The sequence below is a fragment of the Mchenga conophoros genome, linkage group LG17 (genome assembly GCF_057382185.1).
Source record: "Mchenga conophoros isolate Kocher_MC1m ecotype Shallow Benthic linkage group LG17, M_conophoros_male_GT1.1, whole genome shotgun sequence".
Taxonomy (NCBI): Eukaryota; Metazoa; Chordata; class Actinopteri; order Cichliformes; family Cichlidae; genus Mchenga; species Mchenga conophoros.
In genome coordinates, this window is record NC_140542.1 from 37799994 (window position 1) to 37817146 (window position 17153).

At 39.8% G+C, this 17153-nt stretch overlaps 1 protein-coding gene across 1 annotated transcript; it reads left to right on the top strand.

Moving 5' to 3' along the window:
* Positions 1–1067: 1067 nt before the first annotated feature.
* Positions 1068–16512, top strand: mapk11 (mitogen-activated protein kinase 11). Its single transcript, XM_085252845.1, has 12 exons — positions 1068–1289; positions 8230–8359; positions 8463–8521; positions 8749–8860; positions 10595–10624; positions 10930–10977; positions 11070–11184; positions 11290–11361; positions 11766–11845; positions 12058–12136; positions 12326–12499; positions 13683–16512. Exons 1-12 carry the CDS (start codon positions 1177–1179, stop codon positions 13754–13756), a joined length of 1086 nt encoding a protein of 361 aa, XP_085108971.1. The 5' UTR covers positions 1068–1176; the 3' UTR covers positions 13757–16512.
* The last annotated feature ends 641 nt before the right edge of the window (positions 16513–17153 follow it).

The following is a 17153-nucleotide window of genomic DNA, read 5'->3' on the forward strand; positions in this document are numbered from 1 at the left end:
ATCAGAGAGATATCAGCTGAGGTTTCACAGAGCAGCATTGCTTAAGCAGTCTTTTTAGAAACACATCAAACATTTACACTGCTATGGAGATGAAGCCAGACAACATAAATGAATCTGTTAATCTACAGCTACGTGTGGGCCTGCCTTCTTTCATTTGAGCAATATTGTCAAAATTGTGAACATGCTGTAGAAGAGTGTATTTATTACTTGCAAGTCTGATTATTGTTATTCCTTAGCGAAAAGCCTTCATTTGATCTAAAATGCTACAAACATATCCCTCACAGATCATCTGCTCTTTGTTTACTCCCGGCTACATCCAGAATTGAGATTAAAATCCCAGTTTTTTCATACACAAAGCTCCAAATAACCAGGCCCAGACATTTCAAACACATCATATCATCAAAACCACCCAGCCGAACACATTTCTCACAGACTGCAGGCTAGCTTGTGCTTCATAGAGTGTCTAAAAGTAGAAAGGGAGGCAGAGTCTGCAGCTACCACCCCGCTCCTACAATGACTGATCACGTCTCCCTGTGTTTTTAGACCCCATGCATTTAACTTTGGTCTTCTCTCTCCCATAGACTATGTTTTGTCCTGTTTGTTGCTTCTGGTCTTTCCACACTTCTCTTTTCTGTCATCATCAAAGCAGTTAAAATTGATAGCTGCCCATCCCTGAGCATGGTGCTACCACAGGCTGTAAAACGAGAGTTCTTCCTCCCTACCTTTGCCAGGGTCAGGTTGGTCACAGGAGATCATCTGATCTGGAACTGGAAACTCTTTATTTTGCAATATAAAAAGCCTTGAGACGATGAAATAAAAAATTGAAACTGCACACTCAGCTAAAATATAATATAATATAATATAATATAATATAATATAATATAATATAATATAATATAAATCTTTGTTTTTGTTAATGATGGTCTATTATCTTGTGTTACAAATTCTTGGGTGTGTAGAAGTGGGAGAGAGACAGAGAGAGAGCGAGAGAGAGAGAGAGAGAGAGAGAGAGAGAGAGAGAGAGCGAGCCTGTCACTGGCCGGTGCAGTGCTTGCAGCAGTAGCTTGGCTCAGTCAGCAGACGGCGGCCAATCTACCGATTTCGTCCTCTCGTTTCTATTCTCCCCCTCTTCCCCTTTATTGCACACCTTTTATTTTCTGTAGCAGGCTCGCAGAAATGTCCGCCAGACCGGGATTTTACCGGCAGGAGCTGAACAAGACTGTGTGGGAGGTTCCAGAGCGCTATCAGAACCTGACGCCGGTGGGCTCCGGAGCTTACGGCTCGGTGTGGTGAGTGTGTGCGTGTGTGTATGTATGTGTGTGTGTGCTGTGAGAGTGGAGGGGCGAGGCTGAACAGTCACAACATTTACGGTATTTCTGTTCATGATGCATCAGTAGACTACAGCGCTTTATGTGTGTGTGTCTCTCAGGACCGAGCTGCTTTGTTAACTGATTGTTTGGGAGGTTTTATTGTCTTCACTGCTGTTATTACTGGCGTTTTTTTTTTAAATTATCATGCTCCCAATATTCAGCAAAACACCTTCAAATTCCATTTCCGCCCCTGTTTTTGTGTGCATGAATAAGATTTCACTGCTTGCACTGATGTCAGCCTTATAGAAAGACAGGCAGGTCTGCAGGGCTTGTTTTTGTCCCACCGCTCACTGTCTGTGGGTCTTACAGCCTGTGTGTGGGAGGGAAAGACAGAATGAGACAGTACAGGAATTTCCCCAATAACCCTCTCCTCACCCCCACCCAGCTTCTACACACACAGAAATAGTCTTGGAAAAAAGTCTCGAATCTTAAGATTTAATTTGAGTAGCACCTCAGCAGATATTCATATATATATGTGTGTTTGTGTGTGTGTGTGTGTGTGTGTGTAGCACATCTGGAATGGGAACACAGCTGCAAGTTTGATGCTGTATTCCTTGCACCTGCACACTCACTCTCCTTTGTTTATAACCCCCACGCTCTGTGTGGATGCACTATCAATTTTGCAAAATGTAACTGCCTTAGATTTGGATAAATCTGCCTCAGCCGGTGGGATGCCGTTGCCATGGCGATATGTCATGGCATAACCTCCTCTGACAGTTAATATTAATTAAGCTGTTACCAGGAGGCTATGAAAACGCAGACAAAATTGTTATTGTGTTTGTGTGACAGATCCCTGAGGAATAATCACATTGTGCCACGTATTTAAGCGGATTTGCATGTTGCCAGCTTCAGTGGTATCAGTGAGAAATGACTATTAAAGCTGTGAGTAGTCTGAAAAACCTTCCACTACAAACTGATTGATCCTGGCAGCTGAGCAAAACACTTATCTATGAGCCGAAACGCCCAAACACTGTAGAGAAGTTTACAGATATAATATAACGGACCTTCCTCCAATGACTCTAAAAGCCTTATGAGAGGTAGTTAAAAGCTATGCCATCACCTCCACAGTAAACCGGGTAGACACCAAGTGACGACATCACATGACACAAGCCCACTCAGCCTTTTCAGGCTAAAATGAGAAACTCTAAAATTTTAGGTCAGCGTTGCTAAGTTCCCAAATCCTGTAAGTCTAAACCCAAATCCTGTGATGCTTTGTAGCAAGGAAATAAAAGAGGCAGAGGATATAATAGCAGGGAGTCCAAGTTTCTACAGATGGAGCACTCACTCTGTGCAGCCAGTTTGGAATCGCCTGTCAAGTTTTGATGTGTCATTTTCTGTTTGAGCTTTCTCTGCACAGGCAAAAAAATGTGCCAATAACCGAACCCAAAACCAGGCTGAATTTCCTGCATCTTAGTCTCACTTTATTATCTCCTTCTTACACAGTAGTAGTGGGAGCTTGTGTCCAGTCACACACATATACAGAGCTCATATCTCAGCCCGTTAAACCACACCCAAGATGTCACTGCCTGTGTCCTCACAAAAGCAGTTTATGTCTTGATGGCTAACATCCTCTTCTGTCAGATTTGAATTAAGGCAACATTTGAACTGGGATGGGATGATGGGATGATGGGATGTGTGTCTCCCTCACTTACCTCACGTCGTGATAGAAGCTTTCACAGGAGTACTGAGCATTAGCATCTTGCCTATTTGCAGCTTTAGAGTTCTGCTCAGAATAGCAGCAGACTAAAAATGCACAGGGGTGGATCATGACTTTGCCTTTCAGCCTCGAGGTAATACTCACATGGACATTTTTTAAAGTAAGTTTAAGGTCTGATTCCCATTTTGGATACTCATGGTACAAAGGATGCATTATGAAAAAAAGTCCATTCAACACGTATCTTGTCCTTCTTGAGAAAAAAAAAATGCCCTAAGCAAGTCACGCTTGTAACTCATATTCTCTAAAGGTGCAGTGAGCTTGTGTATAGACAGAAAAGTCAATGCCAGAAGCAGAGTTATTATTTATAGCTAGCTACTGCCACAAGACGCACTTTCTAGACTTCTTCTCTGGTTACATAAAAGGATGATTATGATTTGATAGACTGTTTTCTTGAGTCTTAATTACTGAAGTAAACATTAGCATTGTGAGTGACTCTCATAATCCCCCCTTTGAGGACAGATTCATGCTGAAAATGATGCATAACTGTTGCCAGTAGGCTACAGATATGAGCTATTCAAACCCTTCCTGGCTAACACACATCACCACAGCCCTGACAGGTGAACTCACAGAACCTGTTCACTCATATTACTCTGGATCATCAAACTATATTGATTTAAATGAATTTTTTCCCTTGTTTATATATAAAAGTGGACAATGACGCCCTCTTAGAGTTTGCATGTAACAGTTTATAGCCAAATGAATCCGTTTATCTGAGGTTTAGTGGTAGCACTTTAGAATAATGTCACATTACTAAGCATTATTAAGGTATTAGCAAGTGTTTAATTCATCCTTTATATAGCATTACTCCTCCTTAGTATGTCATTTAAAAATATTTATTTATTTATTTATAATTTTAGCTAACTATTTAATCCATTTAACACCTATTTTAAGTTAGCCCAGTTCATTCATTATTTAGCTTACTTACATTCTTTAAAAAAAAAAAGAAGTAATAACCACTTATTAATTACTTATCCATTATCCAACGATCCATTTTTTAAAGCTAAATGCTTCCAACACTTATCAGTCAACTGTTTTAACCCTTTAAAGCCAAGCGTATCGTATTTGATACACGTGTTTTGGGGAGTTTTTGAGACTTCTGCATCATCAGCGGGACTTTTTTTACCCCCCAAAATGATATAAATTGCATGACACATTTGTAATGACTAAATTGCAAAAATATGGCTAATGTAGCAAATGCGATACAAATGAAAACTCATATGCAGATTAACATTTGATGTATTTTTATATATATTTTGTCTAAAGGTTCAACAAACACTTCCTGGCAGTTATTTCATGGTTCAGGTTTTAAAGGGTTAATCAGCTTCGTTCTAGTTGTTTTAGCTAATTAATTTAACCATTTATCCACTGTTTTTAGCTATCAAACCTTTCTTCCATAGCAGGTCTCTTAATCCTTTTATCTTACTCACCTGCTTCTCAAAGCATAATTTCTAGACAGGCCAAGTGCGAATGGTTGAGCTTTAGATTATTATACAATTATACAAATACACAAAGGGCATTCCTCCACACACATGCTGACACCGAGTGCTTCCCTGCATTGTTAATGTTGATCTTGAGCTATTGTCACTGACTTTCTCATGGCAAGACTTGATTAGCAAACAGTAGGGGGATGGGGTTAAGGGTATGGCATCTGTATCTGTCGTGTCGTGATGGAGAGGGGGGTCGATACTCAAGCAGTCCAGGTCTTGAAATGTGCACAAATGATCCATGTTCTCAGTGCAATCTCTCGAGAAAATAGGCCTTAGGTCAAGGACCCGACAAGCTCATATAATCCATTATAGCTGGAGCTGAAGAACATCTATCCCCCATCCTTACTGGGAGTAGGGGAATCAAAAGGCAGATTTAAGAGAGAAAAATGGAATAGTTGCATGTAAATACATAAGGAATAACTTTGGAGTACAGACACTAGAGCAAGTAGCACCAAGAATACAAAGCTGTTTTAATAATTTACCATTCACTGCTTCTTGAATTTTGCTGTCATACTCTATGTCTAGTATAGCCTCACTGTCTTCTCAGCTTCCTGCCTTGAGCCATAATCCCAATTAATATTCCTTTTCTGCTTCGGTTTCTCGCAACCAAAAAAATGGGACAATTTTGGACCGTTTGCTCGAGATTGAACATCAAGACAGAATATATGTTGAGCTGATCAAGGCTGCTTTCATCTCATGTGAGCATATGTAACATCTGTTCACTAGACTTTGGGCATGAAGCCTTGCATTTGGATTACTATGAATAAAACATGACTGCTTCATTTTCTCCTGTCGAGATTGTTATATCTCTGCTTGTCAGATTGTTGATTGGAAATTTGATAAATTAGGGAGGAAAAAGCACACTGGGATTCTGAGTTGTTGTGGATCTTATGAATAAATAGCATGTGAATGATCGCAGGGTAAAAGCTGTGAAATAAGCTTATTGGAAGACAAATTTAAATGTAGCAGCTGTTTGCGTAGCTTTGCATAATTCCTATAAAAAAATGTAAATAACATAAAATTCTCTTAATGCAGACAACTTGATTTAGCACCATGTAGCAGCCTCCCTCAAATCATTTTTGGCTTTCTCTTAAATTTAATCTGAATATATCACTGTTTAGACTGCTAGCTATCTTATCTATATGAAACATTTCTCCTCATTGCAAAAACAGTTTACTTCCACCGTCTCCGTCTGAGAAACCCAATGTGCATTAAGAGCTGGGATATTAAAGGCATACTGAGACAAAAGGACAGTGGAGAAATCGATGCCTTTGCTAGCTTGTTTGTGTTGAGAATGGTGCATCATACCCATGTATGGAAGATGGCAGGGGGGAAGATATGCTCAAGGCGGTGAGGCCTGCTTTATGTCAGACGGAGGAGGCTGGCTGCTGACCTGGACGTAGCCCAGCTGGGACATCCGGGCTGTCAGCAGGTGATTTGGAGACGGAGAGCCGCATGGATGCACTGAAGTGTGCAAAAGTGCAGCAAACTAAAGCACGTAAGCATTATATATCAGCAGGAAAAGATACAGCAATATTTATAGTATGTATAGGAAAAAAAAACAGGACACATGCATCATTTCATGGACACCTCTACTGTAACTGTCTGAAAGTAAACAGACGTTATACCTGCTGTTAGCTGAATCTTTGCAGGTCTTAAGGGTAAAAGAAAAAATGTATTAAGCTGCTAAATGGCCTAAGAACATCATCCACAATCTCTGTAGGGAACAGTACTTTTTACCTGCACAGGAGGACACTCAATTAAACAAAGATGTTATGAATTAGAAGAATAATTTGATGCTTTCTGGTTAAAAGCGTTTTCATTCCCTTGGCATCTTAGGTGAGAAGATGAGGCCACTATGTATATATACTAATCACTAACGTACACAGGATTTCTAAAGCTTAACATGTAGGCACCATCATGTCACCAATCACTTTACACAGTCCCACTCTGAAGCCTTGATTTATGCATTTGTGACTTGATCTTGTTGTGTTTCTGGAAATCAAGGACGCTACACAGTCATATGGTAACAACTTCCCAATTATAAAATGGAAAAATTCTGAATAAATGTACTATAACAATGTAATAATAATATATTAAATAAAATAAGACTTGAGACTAGCAATTGAGACCATAAGCTCACCAGGAAAATGATAACTAAGATAAGATAAGAGATAAGATAAGATAAGATAGAACTTTATTAATCCCTCGGGTGGGTTCCTCTGGGAAATTCGATTTCCAAAAAAGCACAGCACCGACAGAAGTTACAGAGTTACAGAGTTACAGAATATTATATATATATACACACACACACACACACACATATATATATATATAAATACAGAGACAATATAAATAAAATATACGAAGGGGATAAATAGAATAAATAGGAATAAAAAATACAAATACAAGTGAATTGCACATTTCAAGTATTGAAACTGAGGTCATGAATCAACTGAGCTTTAGGATAATTTTCCCAATGACGTCTGTGCAATCTAACCTCCTTTTATGTCACTTTCCGGTTACCTCAGAAGTCAGATGTCGAAACTTGGGAGTGAAATCTCTCTGAAGTTAGTGAATTCCAGAATTCCAGTAGTAAAGCTAGAAAAGCGAGAAAAAACTTGCTTAGTTCTTAGCAAGGTAGAGTTTTTCAAGTATCACGAGTAATAGAGCATACTACTTCTTTGCTTTTAGCTTAAAACCACTACTGGAGCACATTCGTGGATAGAGTCGAGTCAGTGCTAGCCAACAGTGGCAGCACAGATTAGTTTTAAAGTTTTACTGCTGTTTATGCTCACTTATGCAACTTTGGATTGTTAGCTCAGGGTTGGCGGGGCTGCTCTTACTTTCTAAGTATGAAATGTGACTTGAAAGGGTGTTCCAGATAAAGAAATTCAGACTTAATCTGGAATGCGGCACTGCGCCCAAAGGAGTAACCCCCCATAATGCAGGTTTTAAAGCACTTAGCTCTGGCTTTACTTATCAGAACAGGAAGCTTTGTCCATCCTTTATGTACAGTATGTTATCATAAACCGGAGTAAAACATTTCATCCATGCTGCCAGATGTAAATGATATTTGTTTTAAAATGTCAAATGTTTACAGTCGTTTTATTGCATCAGTTGTTTTGCAAGTGTTGTTCATCACACAAATTTTCAGGTCATAGTTCCTTTTCTTACTTCTTGGTCTATTTTTGCAATGTTATGCATTGTTACTCAATTCCCACCCGCTCTTCCTGTTGGTCTGTTCCACCCTCTGATGGCTGTATTATTATTCTTTCTAAGAGCGGTTGCAAAGCTGGCAGGCCTGAAAAGACACTGGCACCACAAAGGCATTCAGCATGAGCCGCAGCAGGGCTCAGTGTTCAATATGTGGAGTGACATCTACATTTCAAAAGAGATGAGATGAAAAAAAACCCAGCAGCACTTTTACAATATCTGACATCCTCGCTTCCCTTGTTCCACCACATCCTCTTTCACTCACTTCTCCCGTCTGCTTGCGTTTCAAACTCTTCCAGCCCGTTTCTCTTTTTATTTTCAACTTTCAGGCATTCATCACAGCGTGAAGTAGTAGCTTAGCCTAGCTCGTGTGTTAATGGCACTGCATTTAAGTATATCCACACACGTGTTAAATGCTTTATCTGTTTGCTCTTTGCAGTTCGGCGTACGATGTGGTCTTAAGGCAAAAGGTTGCGGTGAAGAAGCTATCCAGGCCTTTCCAGTCTCTCATACACAGTCGCCGCTCGTACCGGGAACTCAGGCTTCTCAAGCACATGAAACACGAGAATGTTAGTGCTCCTTATAAAAATACCCAGAGACAGACAGACGTGGCTCTCTGAATGTTTTTCGCTCCGTTATTGATCCGCTCTGCTTCTGTTTCTGTCTCTGCAGGTAATAGGGCTGCTCGACGTCTTCACACCTGCTGCCACATTAGAAGACTTCAATGAGCTGTAAATCTTTGTTTTTCCCTCGGTGTTTTCTACAAGCTGTACAGCTGTCCACCTTTTTAGATATTTCTCTTATTAGAGGGCATACTGATGCATATATACAGGCAATCCTAGGGGGATTATAGGCTTGTAGAGATGTCAGATGGTTGCTATGGCAGCACCTCCATGTTCTCCTCTGAACTGAAATGCCCTCCCCCATTCACTCATGTAGACTCTCTCCTCTTTTCCAGCTACCTGGTGACTAACCTGATGGGCGCAGACCTCAATAATATAGTCAAATTTCAGAGGTTGTCAGATGAGCATGTGCAGTTCTTAATTTACCAGCTCCTCCGTGGCCTCAAGGTAATTTACTGCATCACGAGTATCTCCTGCATGCCACACTGCAACATGAATAATCAGCTGTGTCTGTTTTAATGCCAGCAGACACATGTAACAGCAGCGAATCATAGACTGTATACAAAAGACAGACAGACTCTGATTTGAATACACAAACCTGGAATTTTGGTCATCGCCATCTTGTTTTTTTCTTTCTTTCTTGTTTGTTTGTTTGTTTGTTTTTTTAACTGGAGATCACTTTTTTGCATGTTTGTCACACTTAAATGCTTCAGGTCATCAAACAAATTTAAATATTTAGAGAAAGGTAACACAAGTAAGCACAAATTGCCGTATCTAGGTCACAAACGGATGGCCGGACATTCTCCTTCAGGATGTTTTGACAGAAAGCCCCAGACCATCACACTACCACCGGGACTAAAACATTTCAGAAAGTTCAGCTTTTGTCTTGTCAGTTCACAAAAGTCTTTTTGGCAAATGCGAGACGAGTCTTTCTGTTCTTTTTGGTCAGCAGTGGTTTTCTCCTTGAACTCTCCCATGGATGCCATTTTTGCCCAGTCTCTTTATTATTGTTGAACCATGAACTCTGACCTTAACTGAGAAATGTGAAGCCCGTCGTTCCTTAATGTTGTTCTGGGTTCTTTTGTGACCTCCTGGATGAGTTGTTGATATGCTTTTGGAGTAAATTTGGTCGGTTGGTCACTCCTGGGAATCATCACCACTGTTCCAAATTTTCTCGATTTGTGGATAATGGCTCAAACTGTGGTTCAATGGAGTCCTAAAGCCTTAGAAATGGCTTTTTAACCCTTTCCAGACAGATAGATGTCAGTAACTTTGTTTCTCAGTAGTTCCTTTAGATTGTGGCGTGATGTGTTGCTTTTTGAGCTCTTTTTACCTGCTTTACTTCGTCAGACAGCTTCTATTTAAGTGATTTCTTGATTCAACAGTCCTGCCAGTAATCAGGCCTGAGTGTGTTTAGCCAAACTGAACTCAAATTTTCAAAACATGGCGATTAATTACAGTTAATCAATCATTTAACAAGAAGGGAAATTACTTTTTCACACACGACCAGGTAGGTTTAGGTAACTTTTTTCACTTTATCAAGTTCATTTTCTATATACTCAGGTTATCTTTGTCTAATATTAAAATTTGTTTGACAATCTGAAACATTTAAGTGTGACAAATATGCAACACACTAGGAAATCAGGAAGGGGGCAAACACTAGGTCCACCTTTAATCTGTTGATGCCTAAAACGTGCTGAAGACTGGCTGAAAAAAACACATCATTTCTGACATTTTTCTGGTGACTTTATATAACAAGACATTCGTTCTATACATCCCATTATGTTTGGTTTTGTTTTTTGTTTTTTAAAAAAGTTCAATATGCTTTAGGGTGATTGACACACTGCTACCATAGTGTACCACTGACATGTGACTTCAAAAAACAAAAGATGGTGGATGGCGAGGCTTCAAAACAGTTCTGTGAAAATCAAATAGATAACTTTTGATCATTTATATACAATGTAACATTGAAATCACTACACTGAAGTGCACACAGACTTTGAAATCCACAATTCCAAGATTTGCCATCTAACACTGAATCATCCAGCTGCCTGTAGATGCTGGCTCTTCACTCTCCGATAGACAAAAGAGGCAGAAAGTTAAATTCTGAGCTGCACTGTTGACCCCCATCTTCTCTCTCTCTCCTCCCCCTGTACCCCTGCCACGCCACCTGTTGAACAGTACATCCATTCAGCTGGATTGATCCACAGAGTGAGTTCCTTCTTCTTGCCTTGGTCAAGAGACCACTGCTGCACTTTGGTGGTTGAAACGACAACATCTTAAGCATTTTCCTATTTCATTTCTTAAAATGTTTTAAGGTGATAAAATCACCTCCAGACTGTCCGGCATTATAACATAAACATGTTTCATTGGGTGAAATTCTGAGAGTACATTTCACATTTTGAAAAAAAAGTCGATCAGAAAATGGGATAATGGTTATTTTGCTCATGCTGCTGAGTTTCAGATATGTTGTAATTCTTGTGATGTTTCTCTATCTATTTAACCAACGTCTTCAGGACCTCAAGCCAAGCAATGTGGCAGTGAATGAAGACTGTGAGCTTAGGGTAAGACTGGTCTTTAGTTTAACCCTACAAATGCTACATTACACCCAATGAAATCCATCAATCTGGAAATAAAATGTTCACCTGTCCTACAGATCCTTGACTTTGGCTTAGCCAGGCAGACAGATGATGAGATGACAGGTTATGTGGCGACTCGCTGGTATCGAGCACCAGAGATCATGCTCAACTGGATGCACTACAATCAGAATGGTAAGATGCCATCGAATGAAAATGAGGTTTTCAAAGTATTTTGCATTTGGCAGCAATAAAATGGGCAAATGCTGAATGGCTGAACCTGTAGTGTTTCTGTTTCAGTTGATATCTGGTCAGTGGGATGCATTATGGGAGAGCTACTGAAGGGAAAAGTCCTTTTTCCCGGCACTGACTGTATCCTTATCATCGTGGCGTGAGTCCACCGCAATTTGCAGCTTTTCTTCTGTCTTAGTGGGAACCTTCCATTGCCTCTTTAAACCGTCCCATGGATGCGGACCTCTTGTGGATTTGCATTACAATCATAGGCCTTTCTATGGGGGGAGCTGCTTCAACAGAGAGAAACTGGGGAATGAATAGGAGCAAACACAAAAGACTGAATTGTCTAGGCTGTTGTATTCAGTGTCTCGGAGGGGCTCTAAAACAAATTTGATTTACTGATCTTTCTGTGCTGTCAGGCTTCGAGATGTCTTTTAAGCAGCGATCTGCCTCGGTATGTGAAAAGATACTCTAATGAGCCAAATCTTGCGAGTTGATGACTTCCGCAAATCTCGATGGCCCTTAACTCCTCCTGTGCTAAGATATCGACCAGCTGAAGAGAATCATGGAGGTGGTGGGAACTCCGACACCAGAGCTGTTAAAGAAGATCTGCTCTGAACATGTGAGGACTCTACAAAGAGATTGGGAATGTCAAAATAATGCTTTCCGCAAAAGCTGTTTCTACTGACAAAAGCAAACTGCTCTGATTGATTAGTCACTCCATTGACCTGGCTGTCAGTATGTCTGAGTGTTGGACATAATTGATCACCAGTGGTTGGACATGTTATCCAAATTGTGACTTGCCATGAGTGTAACATTGGTGTGTATTTGCAGGCACAGAAGTACATCCAATCTCTGCCCTTCATGCCCCAACAGGACTTGGAAAAGATCTTCAGAGGGGCAAATCCACTGGGTGGGTGATGGACTGCAGATTGGATTATCAGCTTCTCAAATTCAATTGAAAACCATTAAGACTCTGCTAAAAGTTACTCTCTCCAGCCTGCAAATTTGAAATGCATTTTAACCATATAGGCTTAAATTAAATTTTGGACCTCCTGCTATTTCCTTCTTTTATTTGTCTAGTTTTTTGTCTCTCTTTTAGCTGTTGATCTGCTGAAGCGCATGCTGGTTCTGGACTGTGACGGGAGGATCTCAGCTAGCGAAGCTCTTTCCCACCCCTACTTCTCCCAGTACCATGATCCAGATGACGAGCCAGAGGCCCAGCCCTATGACCAAACACTGGAGAGCAAAGACCGAACTTTAGAAGAATGGAAAGGTAAAGCCTCTTTTTAAAATTTGGTGATTTTATGATTTAAAACAGCTGACAGAAGATACCATACTCACGTCTTACCTGAAACACAGAATTCTGCTGTAGTCCCTGCTGTCAAACTAGAAAATATGACTATGAAAGACATTTGTCGAGGTTTTAGATTTGTGGTGCCAGTAGCAACTTCCTCTTCTGCAAATAAAAAAGTACCATTTGAAATAAAAGTCTGTTGGAACAAGAAGACAATATATTCAAGCTGCACTGATTTTCACATTTCATATTGCATGGGTGTTGCAGAAATGCACCATCTAAGCAATATGGTGCAATATTGGAGACTAGTATTCACCACAACACCACCTGCCTCATACTGTGCTGCCAAAACAACTCTGACCAGCCAGGGCATAGACACGTGACATCTGGGAAAACCTTGTGGTGTCTGGCAAGAGCACACTGGCAGCTAATTCATGGGGTCCTGTGGGTGGCAGGACGGGGCCTCTGTGGATGGAGTTTGTTTTGGCAAAACCAATAGAGGCAGTTTGGAGAGTTTTGAGCCTGGGTCTGTGCCTTGGGCTCTTTTTTCATCGTTGCCAAATCATTCTCTAGCAGTTTTAGGGGGTGTAATGAGATGGATTATTCTGCAGGGGGGGGGCAGCACTGTCATGTCTATAGCCCCACACGGTCTTGATCTTAAAACACCATCTGTACCAATGTTATGGTGGGTGGTATGTCTGTGAAGGTTCTCAGTCATCCAGGCCATCGTAGTCTAAGGAGCGAGGAAAGAAAAGCATCTGGACTTCTTTAAGTTTGTTGAAAACCTAAAGAAGGCAATTTATATTGAACACAGAGATGACCATCCAAGGACCTCAGGGCAAGCACTTGGCAAAAGTGGAAAGGAAAAACTTCCTTTTAACAGGAAGAAACTTCCAGCAGAACCAGGGAGGGGCAGCCAGCTTTAGTTTATGCTTTATGTTTGGGTTTTATCGACTGTAATATGTTGCTATATTGGACTAATATAGCAACCTGAAGAAACTTTAAAGTATGCACATTATATTATCCTGTGTTGTTGCCATGAAACATCAAGAAGGTGCTTTTGCAATGTCACAATTTCTATTGTTTCTATTGTTACATTCCGAATATTGAGCAGCACGCCTAACAGTGTTTCTTCTCCCTTCTTCTTCATTTACGTCCACAGAGTTGGTATTTGAAGAGGTGAACAGCTTCAAAGCATCTGGCAGCAAGACTGACAGCCTTCAGGTGGAGCAGTGAGACTTTTACTGCTCTGCCTCCTCTGCTTGAAGAAGGACCATGTAGTCAATAAATGCAAGGAGGGCTGGAAAAACAAGCAAAGGAAATGACTGTGTTTGATTTCCTGTCATGAGTTTGTCTGAGCAGCAGGGCAGGATGGTCTCCATGGGATCACATGTGAACATTACTATTACAGGGAACATTTTCGAGTTTAAAAAAAGGATTTCACCAGTGCAGAAAGTTGCTTCCTGTTATGGTTCCGCTCACTGAGGGTAAAATAAGGAACTGCTCAATATCAGGGGCCACGGAGGACGTGAGGATTCATGTGAGGAAGCAACTTTAAGAAACTGAACTTTGTTTAAAGACCAACAGAAGGTGTGGGAGGAGGAAAAAATGCACACTAGGATTTCCAAAGCAACAACAGGAATGCTGTGTCATCATCAAGACGAATGCCATTAAGCTTTCATATATAAAAATCATGCTTGCAGTGATACCATTTCACATCACAGAACAGCTTAGCATTCAGCCTGCATACTACTGATGCATGACTTCTGTGCATTTTATTGTTAAAGCATATTACTGGTGGTGTATTATAACCACTGCTTACTGTGTCTGCCACACTGCTATTAAACCAGTTTGGGGTTGAGAAAGAGGCATTACCAGGAAATGTAACCAGTGTTTCACCTCCTCTGTCTTTGTAATTCATGTCTGAAAATGTTCTTCCATGGATGAAAAGTCATCCCATCCTTACAGAATAGTAAACACCAATTGTGCTATTAATTAGCAAGATAATTAATATATGCCAAAGCTGAAACAGAATGATTGCCCTGCAGATCTGTGTTTACAGTGTGAGTCTCTTTCCTCATATACAGATTCCGCTGTCAACCGATCACCTGTTGGCTTTGGCCCTGCTCCGTAAGGTCTCTCTACTGCTCTGCTGTCTTATACAGATCCCCATTTGTGTTTACAACTGTTAACATTACAGACATTGTGCAAATTGTCAGAATCAGTTCCCAGAAGGTGTCTAACAATGCTGGATAATAATCTGTTATGCAACTTGTAGCTTCATCCAAGCATTGACCGGTCAAACACCACAGACTGATGATTCACAGAAAGCAGCCATATTTGGCTGCTTGTGGCAACCAGGGAGCTCATTAGTCATCTTTCATGTTACCTAAGCATCTTTTTCTTTTCTTTCCATAATTCTTGGATCATCTCTTTTTTAACCTCCATTACGTGTATTTTAGTTTGCTGCAGTTAAAAGCTTGGTGCAACATTGTAACATAAATATTCATGCTTAGCAACTCTGACTGGAAATATTTGCGTAAGCACACAAGCCGAACGCATATATGCATTTTTCTAACAAATGGCTGACTTCCCCACTGATGTGTCACTCATCTTGCCACAAACTGGAGTTTCAGTTCTCGTAACTTTTTTTTTTTTTTGCTGCTGCTGCTGTTTTAATAATAGCATGGTATTAAACCACTGTAAGCACAGCTAACAAACCACAGATTTTGCCCTGAAGGTCAGTGAAAATATCAAGTGAAAGGTATTTGAAGTTGAATGCAACAAACTAAATAATAGGTTTAAATTGTAATTGAATCATTTTAATTGTCCATGTTGAACAACAGGATAAGAAGCAAAGTAAGCCAGTTAAACACTCTATTCACATTTATATCTGACTGCTGATGTTTAATTCAATATGTAAACTATGTTGGCAAATGTTGGCTAGAATGTCAGGTATAAAACAAATAAGTGAATTGGCTTGCCTTCCGATGTCAGGTATTAGCGCAGGCATTCACAAGACTAGCTAAGGTGAAACTGTAGCTGTTATTGTAGCCTAGTTAGGTTTTTTAAACTAGCTAGAATAAATGTACTGATACAGTTCTGTCAGTAAAGAATGGTCTATACACATCATTGGCACTTATTTAAGGTTTAATACTACAGCATATGAATTGAATTTTAGCATGTGTCTTGACAGATAAACCACTCCTAGCTACATGAAGTGAATTGTATCCCAGACTTGCTCACATGTACGCGGGCATTTTGGTAAACATAGCTTCTTTCTCTGCATTTGGCCTTTTGTCCACTCATAATTAAGGTAAATGAGTGTGACACTGTGATTTTTTTTTTTTAATACAATTTTTTTTAACAACAAAAAAGCAGAAAAACGCTGTTTTAAAAAAATTACCATGTACCCGTGGACATATCCATATGTGCTCCATCGCAGTAATGCAAAGTCTTCTGAGTTTCTTGATTCAATCTGCTCACATTAAACTCAACCAGCAAGATTACTTCTGCGTGAAGAATAATTCTTTAAGGACACAAGAAAGAAAGTTTATTCTTTTATTTTTCCTTCCCCCCCCCCCCCCAGATTGGTTCACACTGGAGTGCTACATGTAGCCTTTTGTGCAAGTTGTCCACTAATACTGGATGAAAAATGTTGAATTTGAAGTCTAAATTAATCAAAACTGTGTCTCAGTCAAGGTGTGAGCTCTGAATGTTACAGTGTTATGTGCTTATGTTGTATATGTGGTGGATTTAATTAGCAACTGCAAACTGAATGTATATGTATGTATGTATGTTTGTTACAAGTTATGACTTTTGAATACATGGTGGCGTGTGAGTCAACTGTAGTCCTGAGTTTCAAATCGCTAAAATGAATGTCAGCTCTTAGTTTCCAAATGATTCAAAGGATTTTCTCGTCATCAGACAGTACCATGACTTTTAAGCTTTGGCTTCAACAGAATAAACTCGATCATCTCTGTTTGCCAAAATGTCTCACATAGAGTACACATCATTCTTGCATACTTCATATCATTAAACGTGTGATTTTTATAGTTTGGACTAGAACCATTAATTGTGAATAAAATACATTGTTGACATAAATATATACTGTAAAGACATAAAGCAATCTAGATGATGATGGTGGTTTTACATGTAAAACTCAGACACTACAAACCTCATCATTTAGTATTTGTTTTGCTCTGAAGAAAACAGGTTTTCCATTTTTGTTTGTTTGCTTTTTAATGGGGTGTTCCAACTGACTAAATGGGTTTTCTCACAGGGAATTTGCAGTATATTTTGTATATTTCAAAAATATACAGTGCCCCTGTGAGGAAAAATGCACTGCAATGTAAGAAAACACCAGCACTGGAAAAGTACACAAAGACGATCAAAGTTGAATAAAAGAGAAAAAAAATAGCAAGAGCCCCCACACAAAAACCCCTCACAAAACACAGAATTTGTTATTGCGGGGTAGTAATTCATGATGACAGGCTAAACAGTAAATAGCAAACATAAACAGTATTTTATGAATAATGTGATTAAAAGACACATTGCCTAGCATCTTTTCTCCCTCACATCACCAGTGAATCCTCCCCTTCTTTTAAGCATGTTTAAGTAAAATCCTTCGCAT

Excerpts from the sequence above, each read along its gene's own strand:
- mapk11 (XM_085252845.1), top strand. The coding sequence starts at position 1,177 with ATGTCCGCCAGACCGGGATTTTACCGGCAGGAGCTGAACAAGACTGTG. Across the intron at positions 10,978-11,069 it reads ATGAAGACTGTGAGCTTAGG|ATCCTTGACTTTGGCTTAGC; the intron begins GTAAGACTGGTC and ends CCTGTCCTACAG. Across the intron at positions 11,362-11,765 it reads CCTTTTTCCCGGCACTGACT|ATATCGACCAGCTGAAGAGA; the intron begins GTATCCTTATCA and ends TCCTGTGCTAAG.